At 34.3% G+C, this 12,719-nt stretch overlaps 1 protein-coding gene across 1 annotated transcript in view; it reads right to left on the bottom strand.

Moving 5' to 3' along the window:
• DPP10 (dipeptidyl peptidase like 10) overlaps positions 1–12,719 on the bottom strand; it is a 273,664-nt gene that overhangs the window by 66,086 nt on the left and 194,859 nt on the right. The window contains exons 8-10 of the mRNA XM_087707706.1: positions 8,419–8,539; positions 7,032–7,186; positions 4,880–4,977 (exon numbers count right to left, since the gene is read on the bottom strand). Of these exons, the coding sequence (XP_087563832.1) occupies positions 4,880–4,977; positions 7,032–7,186; positions 8,419–8,539 (374 nt within the window). The remainder of the gene's footprint in view (positions 1–4,879; positions 4,978–7,031; positions 7,187–8,418; positions 8,540–12,719) is intronic.

The raw sequence follows: 12,719 nt of genomic DNA, 5'->3' as shown, positions 1-12,719 counted from the left end.
TGTTTCCACAAATAAATAAACATTTCTCTTTGTCAGCAGTTTAAACTGCAGTATCATCTTATCTCTGACATTAGCTGTGCACCTGAATCTAGAAGAGTGGAGAGTTGTATTTTTAAGTATGAGAGTGTACAAAGAGTAACAAAAGCAAAATATGCTTTTTTGCTATTGTCTGAACTTTTCACTGCCTTAGACTCTCTGTTGAGATCTTGGGAGGGAAATCTTTGAGGATCTCCAAAGATGATACTCTGGAAGGATTTCAGCATTAACTTGCTACACAGTCCACAGTTGTGGCACTTAATAACTGATTCAGGGATCTGTACTTTAGTAATGCAAGTCTTGGTTAGATGCCCTATAGCTCCACAGTAGAAACAAACTGTGTTTTCTCCTCTGTTTTTCTGCTGTAGATAAAAACCTGCTCTTATTTGTATGGCTTCCCCAGTGTTGGCATCTAAGGTATCCACAGAATGGGGTATAAGGATGTAAAGAGGCTGTGAAACTTTCCATATTCTTTCCTCGGTGTCTCAACTTTTTCAATCTTCCATCAATATTGTAAGCCACCCAGAGTCATTTACATAAATTTAAAAAAAAATGCCACAGAGCATTTTGAAAATATGCCTTGCCCCAGTCATCTCTCAGTTCATCAGCAATTCCTTCCCCAAACTGGTCAATCAGAATAACATCATTCCATATTTCTGTTTTATGATTGCAATCTGGTTAGATACTCATGAAATCTGTGATCACCTGCTTTAGCTTGTGAATTTTATTTGTTTATTAAATGTGTTTGCCGCGCATCTCGCCATGAGGTAATTTGCTGTAACTCTCCTTTCGGAATCATCAAAAGGTGTAATATTTGAATGAAGATCTGGTAATTGTCCAGTAATTGATTATTGCTCTCAATGAAAGGCACAGACCAACTAGTTATTCCTCCTTTCTGCAGACTGAAAGGAAAAGCAATTCTGTTGTCCAACCCACTATAAACAATTCATTTGGGTTGTTATAGTCAAAAATTGATCCTGAAGTCCTCCAAAGTTCTCTGACAAACTTCGATGAGAATAACATTGGTTGGACAGAAGTGTTTTGAGTGTCTTCTAGCTGAGCGAAATTTTGTCACAATTTCTATGTTAGATGTACCACATCATTGTGCAGGTTTGTTTTATATATATAATCACTTGCTGTTGATGCTGTAATCATGTTCAGCAACTCATATTTCAGACAATGGGATGCCTCAAATATCAAATGAGCATTTCATCCAAAATGTTATTTTATAAAGTAGTGACACTTTCAAGCATGATGTCAGCTTTTCAAAGCTGGCCAGGAATAGACAACTGGAAGGGCTATGAGAATTTTACTTTATTGTTATGGGATATAATAACAGAATCTTGAAAACTTACTAGGTTTATAATAGAATTGTTCCCTCTTATATATAAAAAACAAATCAGAGTAATATTTTTTTTTCTTTCTCTTCCTCTCTCCCTTTCCAAGGTTAAGTTGATGTTTATCGAACACTTCTTGCATTCATCTATAGAGATTCTCAGTCATCCAGGTCATGGTTGTCCCAAAAGTGTTTTTTCGAGAGGGAACTGAGCTTTCTGGTTTTTCTTTTGAAGATGTTTCGCTTGTCATCCAAGAAGCTTCTAAGCAAAATGTCTTCAAAAGAAAAACCAGAACGTCCAGTTGGCTCTTGAAAAAGCACTTTTGGGAGTTCTTATATTCATCCTTTGTTGTCATTTATCATACTCCTTTACACTACTTTTGTAAATAGCTTCATGTTCTTCTAAAAATTGTGTAATTTCTCTTGAGTATTATCTGGTTAACAAAATATAATAAATTGTAAAAGTGCTTATAATATGATTTATATGAACAAAATTAAAGTATCACATTTGATACTAATATAAAAAGAATTTATGTAAATAGAAGTTGTTTGTTGGTGGAATTCTATCAATACATAGTATTCATCATCTTTATAATTATCTTTGGAGATAAAATACTATAGATCTTAGCAATTAAGACTTGATCTCAAAAGCATATCAAAGGAGGGCCCTTTGTCTTTCATGTTTACATTCAGCAAGTTAGGAGACAATTACTTTGCCAATATTCTTGATTTTGAATTTTTCTGATGTTTCATCTAAACCACATATCAATTTTTCAAGCTTGTCATGATGCTTATTCTTGATGTCTATGGAGGTTCTCAGTCATTCGGGTCATGGTTGTCCCAAAAGTGTTTTTTTCAAGAGGCAGCTGGACTTTCTGGTTTTTCTTTGAAGAGCTGAAGAAGTTTCTTGGATGAGAAGTGAAACTTCTTCAAATGAAAACCAGAAAATCCAGTTGCCTCTTTTGGGAGTTATCCTTGTAGGCATTTCTAGATGAAGTAATGGAGAAAGTATTACCTTTTCCATTTCTGTTTGTATAAAAATTTCTGTTTGATTACAGCTTGGGAATGGCAACACCAGTTAACATAGAGTTCTTCTGCTGGATATGTTCGTTTATCAGAACACTGTTTCTACATGCCCTTCTCTTTATTTTTCTTTAATAGCTGACACTGTGTCATCTGAACACAAATAGTAAAAAACATCAAGCATATCAGAAATATATTGCTGCAGACTATGGACTTATTTCAATGTGTATAAAATAAAGGGTCAACAAACCTCAATTTGTTCTGGAGTGGGTAAAAGAAAGAGAAAATATAACCTATGTCTTGGATTTTTAAAATATTTTTCAATGCTTTTTGTTTATCATGTCCAATTCCAATTTTCCGTAACTAGGGCATTATACAATACTTTCATAGGTAAAATTAAAATTGATTTTCCAGTAATGCACATACTCAAGCTTTGTGATATGACAGCTGGATGATTGCTTAAAACCATTTGCAACTCAAAGAGAATGTATCAAATACATGAATTTTTTTTTAGTAAGCTTGTACAAACCCACAATTTAAAAAAAAGAAAAATAGACCTGTTATCTATTTAGATATATAATATTTGGGGGTTTTGCTTACTGCTTGGAAAATTCACTATAGGATACAATGTATTTTGAATTTGATGATTTAGAACTCACTCCTGTATAATCTAACATTTGCATGTATTAAGATCTAATTTAAAAAATAATTTTTGTAATCATTTTATTGAAAATAACACATATACATCAAACTAATACAAACTACAAAAATGAAAAGATAAAAATTGAATGTGCAAAGAAAAAAGGGAACAAAAAGAAAGAAAGAATCCATCCTGGTGAATATTAACAACTTTAATTGCCATTTGTTAAAATACAATAAACAATATTTTCATCCTGTATCTCATCTCATTCTCTATGAACAAATATTTAAATTTTTATTCTCCATCCCAATCAGCAAAAGTTCATTCTAGATTCTTTGAAATTCAGAGAATTTCCCTATCTTGTATTTCTTTTATTGATGCTTTTGTTTAATTTTAATTTGAAATTCAATTCATTTAAAGAAATGGTCAGTTTTCAGAATCAAGCATTCCTTTAGTGAGAAAAGTAACAGGCCACTTTAACTCAGTGATTATAGTGTTTGGAACTTTGAATGTGATATCTAGAGAGGCTTTCTGAAGTTCTAATCTTTTCCATTCATTGTTGCAAGCCTAAACCTAAAATCTTGTCAAATTTAATCCGATAATGCTACTTCTCTTTCTGTCTGCATGAACAAATATATCTTTTGTAAGGAAGATTCTCTTCTCTTTGTATATCTTTTATGAAAACAATGTCAAATACTTTATAAAAAAATTAATAGTTCAATTCTACAATAACATTTTCAATCTATTACCTTAAATCAATCTATAAGATTTTTAAAAAACCCAGATTATTATTATGTCATTTTATAGTCAGCCAGATGATTAGCCTGGATTTGACATATTTATCCATCTATTGAGTTCTTCCTAAGCATCTAGGCAGATATCACTGTTGATGGTACTGAAAATACTGGTTGCAAGGATGTAAGCTGTTCCAGGTAAATCAGCATTTTGCAATTGACTGATGGGGATTTTGTCAATACTAATAGTGTTCAAGTGGTTCTCCAGATATTTTGGGATTACACCTAAGGTGCCTTATTAGTACTGGTACTATCTTTGCTTTATTTGTTACATTCTATTTCTAATTTTCAGATGTTTGTATTTTGTGACCCCTCCCCCATTTTTTTCTTTTTTATTCTGCTGTCTCCAAGTATAGCAACATCTGCTATCCAGATTATTATTTTTTGTCTTTCTTATTGACAGTTGTTAAGCCTGGTACTTGTTTGTTTGTAAAGTCCCATAGCACTTTAACTTTGTTTTCTATTACCTTGCCTATTTTGTGACCCCACTAGTTTTTGCTTTCAGACAAATATATATTTCTTGAAGATATTCCAATGTGTCATTGTTGCTAATTTGTCATGTCATTGTTTGTCATTGTTTGTAGTCAATCCATGTGGTCTTCTTGCAACAACTAATTAAATGGTCCAGTCTTTCTTCAGCTTCTTTGCAGAGGCAACATTTGCTATCTATTGCTGTCTTCTCAGTTCAAACTTTGTATGCATTTGTATGCAAGGCTTGGTTTTCTATAGCTAGAGTTAACCTCCATCCCCATCTCTTTTTTTTTAACGTTTTGCTCGTAGCCCTTCAAGACAGTGTTGATTCATGGTGATTGCCTGAACTGGTTCTTGCAGTTTTCTTGGCAAGATTTTCATAAGTTGTTTGGCATTGTGTTTTCTGAGGGCTGAGAGAGAACGATTGGCCACCAAGGCCACCCAATTGGCTTCATGTCTAAGGCAGAACTAGAATTTGCCATCTCCTTTCCTTTTAGTGCCTTAAGCACTACACCAAGCTGGCTCTTTGGAATATAGTTATAGTTTAGTAGGTTAAATATCAACTTCTAACCTGCTTACCTTGATTTAAAACTGTCTGGTGGCATGAGTTCCAATGTATGTGTTGGCCCATATAGATTGACAACATAAAGCTTGACTACTGGATTCAGTTCACCTGCCTTTTAAAAAATAAAAACATTTCAGTATTGATGAAATATGAATGGAATATTTAAATACAAGTCACATAGATATCTCATTGATATTCTATGACAGAGTATTGAGTGATCCTAATTTGATGGCCATGCATTGGCATATACAATAAGACCTAAATTCCTGCACACTTATTTTATTTTCCTTTTTTCCTTGTGAATACAAATAACTGTATAAAATACAAAAAAGGGATGATGCTTTTATAAGGAGTAAAAAAATTATAAAAGTTTCCCATGCACCAGCTTAGTCTAATAGTAGTCATAAATAAACTACTAAACTTGCCTAGTGAAATAAAACATTGCAACACATAAAGTCTTAGTCTATATTATATATAATTTGCTTAATAATTAAGATGAATCTAAAATGAACAAAAAATAAAGGTTACAATTTATTAACAATATAAATCTGTTCACTGTGTAATAAATTATGGTAGACTTTTATAATTTCTTTATCATAAGTTTAATTGAATCTTAAATTTTATCCTTTGTTCTGTGTTTCTTTTTGTACTGTTCAATTTGAAATAAAGTAATATAAGAGCTGTAGAATTAATTCTACTCCTAGCAAAAAAATATGAAAAATATCCACTGATGTACATTTAATTTTACATGCTGTAAAGTCATCTATCTAACAATTTCATATTTTAAAAAAATCAAATTTAATAAATATAATTGTCAAAGAGACCCTAGTTCAGTGTAATACATTATTTAGTTTTTGAAATATATTCATTCAATTTCTAATGTTGCCCACTGACCAAATTACACTGGGTGGAATGTAAAGGTTAAAAACAAAAAAAAAAAATGATAAGTAAAAACAACAATAAAAAAGAAACCATGCTGGGGACGGAAAACAGACTGATTTAACAAGTTCATGAATACTTCATCCTGACCTGAATTCATGCTAAACTACATGTTCAATTCTAACTTTCACAGGTTCTTTAATGTTTTTAAATAGTTTCTTTATTTTACTATTCCTGTGGACTGCCACAGTCCAGCAAAAGTTCTAAAAGTTTATGGTAATATGTTACAATAAAACAATAAAAACAAACTATAAAACCAATAAGAAGTCCTACACAAACTGACAGCATTCATTAGCTACTTGCATTTTCATGTTTTTGAACTGCTGGATTGTCAGGAGCTGAACCGAGTAATAGGAGCTCATCCTGTCATGCAATTCTTGGGTTTTGAACCTGGACTGTCTACTTTCCAGCAGAAAAGCTCAACTTATTATATTCCCATTGTGCACCCCAGGAAATATAATACATGAATGAATTATTAGTAATAATTAACTCCTTGAATTGTGCTGAGAAGCCTTCTGATAACTAATGCAGGGCCTAAAGCACTGATGTTAAGTAATTATGGTGGCTGTTACTTACCAGCTAATTGCTTATTACACACCAGCTGCCGTCTACAAAAGCAGTCTCAGATAAAGCTCATTGCAATAATATATTCTAGATGTGATGACCGCATACCTGAGATGGTTTTATGTCTGATATGGTTTTAGGTATAATTTGCAAAGTGGTGTTCATAGCATAGGAAAAGGTAGCTTTGCCTGGAGGTAAAGCATTGTTAGTATATTCTACATCTTACAGTGGTTATTTGACATAATAGAAGAGGTAAATAGCCTAAGGTCAGCTAAATCTTAACCAGAGAGAAGAACTGGAATTATTTATTTAATAATTTATTTAAGTTATTTATTTGTTTGTTTGTTTGTTTGTTAATTTATTTGTAAAATTTGTTTGCCATTCATCTCATGCCTTAACCTGATCTTACGTTGAACAGGTGACAAAAAAAGAGACTACATTAGTTCATTAATTCACAAAAACATTCACATAAGTCTCCTGGGACTAGGAAGTCTGTAATTATATCTGGTAATAAAAAAAATGCTTAAATCTTTTATTTTTAGCTACCTTAATAGAGTTGTTCTCTTCAACTCCAATGACTGTTTTCTCCAAGTAATTGTGGGTAAGGGAGCAATTAAATAAAGCATGCATTAATAATAAGAAAGTATTACTCAATTTCCTTACCTTTGGATATGGATACAGTTTTCCTTTGGGATACAAAGATCCAGTAAACCAAGGAATAAGCATATTTGGTACTAATGAGTCATTTATCATAAGGAATGCCAGCCTCTCTCCATCAGGTGACCACCAGTGAGTAATGTGCGAATGAAGCAGCTCCTCTGAGGAAAAAATAAATAAACCCATGAAATTAGCATTTTTATCAGATTTACTAGTAAATATTACCCTATTTTCCTGACAATAAGACCTCCCAGGATAATAAGTCCAATTGGGCATTTGAGCAAATGTGCTAAAATAGGCCCTTCCCCCAAAATAAGCCCTCCCCAAAAATATTGCAACACAGCAGCAGCCATGAGGTGACCACACTCCCCGCCTCTTGCACCTCAAAAATAATAAGACCTCCCTGAAAAAAGGCCAAGCACTTATTTCAGAGTCAAAAGAAAATAAGACTCTGTCTTATTTTCGGGAAAACACGGTAACATTTAGATTTCCATGGAAGGATGTTTGATACATCAATTTTATCTAAACATTTTGCTCTTAGAAACATAAAAGAAAGAGCAAGGAAACTACAAAAGATGGTGTCCTCTATTTTAAACTAAATTGAATACTTCACTTTTCTCTGAAATTCACACTTCAAAATTATTTAGCTACAGTTCTACACTCCACTGAAAAAAATATAGAACTTATAGAATACTAACTAAAAAATATTTCCCTTATCTTCCCCATGTAAGTTATTTCTCTTGAGGTAAAAAAAAACATGCATAATTGGGATTTCCATATTTTATAGTCATAGTGCATTTTAAAGGACATTTGAAGTAGGATCATTGTTCATATTGAGAGAGATTCTTGAGTCCACCTGTTGTGATGGTGCTGGTGAGCTGTATTTTTTTTTTTTTTTGCTCTGTTGACAATTGTTCATATGCAGCTGATGTTATGCTTTCTGTGGTGGCTTTTATGATAGTATATGTTTTGTTCTATATGGATAGATTTTCTGTAAAGTTGAATTTGCAGATTATCATCATTCAATTTAGTTATGAGAAAGTCTAAGGATGGGATCTTGTTCTCTTTATTAATCTCAATGTTTTATTTAAAATCAACCAGTGTTTCCAAGGAAACATCAAACTACTATCCAATTCCTCAGAATTCATTGTAAGAAAATCTCCATTTCTCAACCATTGCACCAAAGAAGCTTCCCTGAAAATAACGAAATATCTCCAAAAATGTTGTTTCTACTTTGGTATTGATTTCCCTAAGAGTGTAAAATATACCTGGGCTACCACATTCCCAAGAAATATTAAAAATACTTATCCCACAATAATGTTTTTTTCTCTTCAAAGTTGAGCAAGGATAAGCTGTTTTGCATTCATATAGCAATTTTTATTGTGCAATTTACCTTCGTATAACCAGTCTGCAATTCCATTAAAAACAATTCCTTCCTTCCCAGAAGATGTCAATCTCAAAGAGCTGCTCTTTACATCAGGCTGGTAATAGATGTTATTTTCAAATATATAAATCTATGATGGGTAAAAAAGAATGACAAGTATTGTAATTAGTTAATATTTTCATACTCATTACCAAGAATTCATTTCTGAAGCTAATTTTTATATTCTTCTACAATTTATGCATTATTTCAGAAGAAAAACAGGGAGAAATAGAGAAAGTATTTGTTTCTAAAATTAAATAAACTTCAACAGAAGGCAAGGTTAAGTTATGCTGTAAACACTGTAATTACAGTGTCAGTTGAATTACATATTTCTACATGCTTTGCTCTAATTTTTATTATATTTATAAATATAGCCATATAGAATAAACTCTACCTTCCAGGTAGTAAAAGATATTTACTGACTTAGAATGAAATCCTTAGAAGAAAAGATACATGGAATCCAAGATGTGTTCTTATAGGTTCATAGCACTGGCCTATATTTTTCAATTCTGATATCTTGCAGACTCTTGTATCTTACATAATATCACACAGACATTGCATAGATATAGAATGGCAAACGTTCTCCAGAATTAAGTCTTCTTGTTTTGTGCTTATGCAGCCAATCAATTCCTTCCTTCCTTCCTTCCTTCCTTCCTTCCTTCCTTCCTTCCTTCCTTCCTTCCTTCCTTCCTTCCTTCCTTCCCCAAATTTAAAAATCTACTATCCATAGAATTTATTAGCTTTAGCAGCAATTTATATAAAAACACATTCCAAGAATTTACTTCCACAGCACATCTTTGAATTCAACCCATAAAGTAGTATTTATACTTAATACAACCAATCCATTGCAATTATATGCTGGTAAAATGCTATGGATGGTGAGAGTATAGCTTCAATACTGTCCCAGATTCTTTTTCCAATTTTGATACTCAGCACATTCAACACAAAATAGCACTAGCACTAGAAATAGCACTTAGATGTATATACTGCTTCACAGTGCTTTACAGTGGTTTAAAGAGTCAACATATTGCCCCCAACAACTAGGCCCTCATTTTACCAACCTTGGAAAGATTGAAGGCTGAGTCAACCTTGAGCCATTAGGATCGAATCTCTGGCAGAGGACAGAGTTAGCCTGCAATAGTACATTCTAACTACTGCACCGCCATGACTTCACAAAATATTGTGAAAATGTTGGTTTTTTTGGTGCTTTTTGTGTTTTTTTAAAACAAATATGTCAGAGTTAAATGGGAAATATGTAGTATGTTTAGACTGCTGGAAACATGTAAAACATGTCCACTAGTTAGTAAGCATATACAACATAAACATTTTTTCATGTTTCCCCTAAATTTCAAAAATGGTTTAGCAGAGGAAAGGTTTCATAGAATATATATTTTTATTTTTATTTAAAAAAAGAAATAATGATAATATAAATTTGACAAGTACAGGGCGGGGCATAACCTTTTCCTAGGGGGTCACAGCAACACTTGTAATAACAACACAAATAATTCATACACCATTCGAAAGCCCATCAAAAACTGAGTTTATTGACACGATTTAATAGTCAGTATGACCACCATTAGCCCTTCGAACAGCATTCAAACGAGGTGGATAAGAACACAACAAATCTTCAAACAGTTCCGTTCGATTTTCCAGATTTTTCAACACAGTTTCCAAATTCATTCTCAAAGTTTCAACCGAATATCGATTTTGACCTTGCTCCTGAATCATCAGAGCTTCCACTTCATCCTTAATTATGGCCCCAATGTTCTCTGCCGGATTGAAACATGAACGATATCGACAAACCGTTCGCAGTCCGACTTGCATCGGGATTTTCGTCATTTTCACAGCCAAGAAACTGCATTGGGTTTTGAAGGATAAAGGGGAATCCTGGGATGGCAGTTATTTCCGTGAGAAAATTTTATTGGAGAATGTCATTCCATTTCTCAGTGATCCAGACAATGTCTTGGTGGTTGGTGAGGCTGTCTTTCTTCATGACAAAGCTCCTTGCATGCGTGCAAATGCGACTCAGCAATTGTTAAAGGAAAACAATGTCGAATTTTGGGGCAATGATGTCTGGCCGGGAAATTCGCCAGATCTCAATCCGGCAGAGAACATTGGGGCCATAATTAAGGATGAAGTGGAAGCTCTGATGATTCAGGAGCAAGGTCAAAATCGATATTCGGTTGAAACTTTGAGAATGAATTTGGAAACTATGTTGAAAAATCTGGAAAATCGAACGGAACTGTTTGAAGATTTGTTGTGTTCTTATCCACCTCGTTTGAATGCTGTTCGAAGGGCTAATGGTGGTCATACTGACTATTAAATCGTGTCAATAAACTCAGTTTTTGATGGGCTTTCGAATGGTGTATGAATTATTTGTGTTGTTATTACAAGTGTTGCTGTGACCCCCTAGGAAAAGGTTATGCCCCGCCCTGTATAGAACAAATATTAAAGCAATATATTATCTAAATTAATTGCATACATATAGTCCCTTCCCAAGTCTAGGCAAGCAGAAGATTGATAGAAGACATTTCTGCTGAAAAAAAAACACGGTAAAATAAGGTGCTCTTGGGGCAGTAGTAGCAACTAAGCTCCTTTCTCCTTTTGAGAACAAATGTATGTGTATTTTTATATTTTCAAACCAACCAGTTGATCATAGCTATGAAGGAACCAATCCTGCTACCAATACTAAAATACCATTCAAATGCTAACCAGTAGATTTTCTTACATAGAAAGAAGTTCGTCTTAACATTTGCCTCGAGCAGCACAATGACTTTTCATTGGCCTTGCTTGTAAAGAGCATAATTAAATGCAGCCTGTGAACAAGCTGATTCTACAGTTAATAGAGCTTAAATTAATTAAGAGTTCTGCATTTGAAAATTATTAATGTAGATGAAATTTTTGTTTTCTAAGGGAATGAAAAGGTGTTTTAATTAATGTTTCATACTTTAAACGTGGCCCATTAGTCTGGCTACATGAGTGAAAACAGCATAATACATCAGAGATAATGGATTATTCATTGTAAGTTACAAGGATCACTAGTTCTTGTGATAATTTGCACGGCGGTTTAGCAACATCCTTAAATTTAATGTTCCAGGCTAACAGATAATATAAAATATGTTTGAACACAACAAGTACTTTTCTGGTGTGTGTGTGTGTGTGTGTGTGTGTGTGTGTGTGTGTGTGTGTGTGTGTGTGTGTGTAAGATCATCTTATAGATTGTACAGGTCTATAAGTCCTCGACTTACAACAGTTCCTTTAGTGACAGTTCGAAGTTACAACAACAGTGAAAAAAGTGACTTATGACATACGTTGCATACGTTGCAGTATCCGATGGTCATGTGATCAAAATTCAGACCCTTGGCAAGTGATTCATATTTATGGCAGTTGCAGTGTCCTGTGGTCATGTGATCACCTTTTGTGACTTTCTAATAAGCAAAGTCAGTGGGGAAGCAAGATTCCTTTAACAACTAACTTAACAACTACAATGATTCATTTAACAACTTTGGCAAGAAAGGTTACAAAATGGGGCAAAACTAAGTTAACTCAATTGTGATTGTAAATTGAGATCTACCTGTATAGCCAGATAAATCTTCCTTTGCATATTTTGTTGACATCCTAATACAGTGGTCCCCAACTTTTATGGCTTGGGGGGGGGGGAGATGGAAAATGGCCTGCTATTTGCACAAGTTGAATTGCATGTGTGCATGCTGGCCCATGCTTCTGCAAGTTGAGCTGTGCAAATGTGTTCATGCCAGAGATGGGTTGCTCCCGGTTCAGCCCGGATTGGTCAAACTGATAGTGGCCATGGCAGGAGGCTTTGCCCACCTGCCTGGATGATTCTGCATATGCAATGAAGTGTCGCACGTGTGCATGCAAGCACGAGTCAATCAGTGGCGCTGGGATTTGAAACCTAGCTCTGGTGCATGTGTGACGGACCACCACTTGTGTAAGTTGGCTGCATGTGTGTATGCTAGCCTACTACTCGCACAAGTTGAACTGTGTATGTGTGTGCGTATGCACTGGCCCACTGCTTATCCAAAGTGAGTTGCTTGCATGCGGCTCTCAGTCGTGTAAGTTGAGCTGTATGCATACACACTGGTCTGCCATTTGAACAAGTCAAGCTGCGCATGGGTTCACTACTCGAGCTTGTGCATGTGCATCACCCAGCTGCCTGCACAGCCCGGTTCTGAACAGGCCATGGCCCAATAGTGAACCATGGCCCAGGGATTGGGGATCCCTTTCCTAATAGCAATGCCCATTATTTTTGT

This window comes from Thamnophis sirtalis, unplaced genomic scaffold (genome assembly GCF_051295495.1).
Source record: "Thamnophis sirtalis isolate CommonGarterSnake01/CBP01778 unplaced genomic scaffold, rThaSir2_p1.2 scaffold_1, whole genome shotgun sequence".
NCBI lineage: Eukaryota > Metazoa > Chordata > Lepidosauria > Squamata > Natricidae > Thamnophis > Thamnophis sirtalis.
The sequence above is the reverse complement of the archived record's forward strand: the minus strand, read 5'-3'. Positions and strand labels throughout refer to the sequence as shown.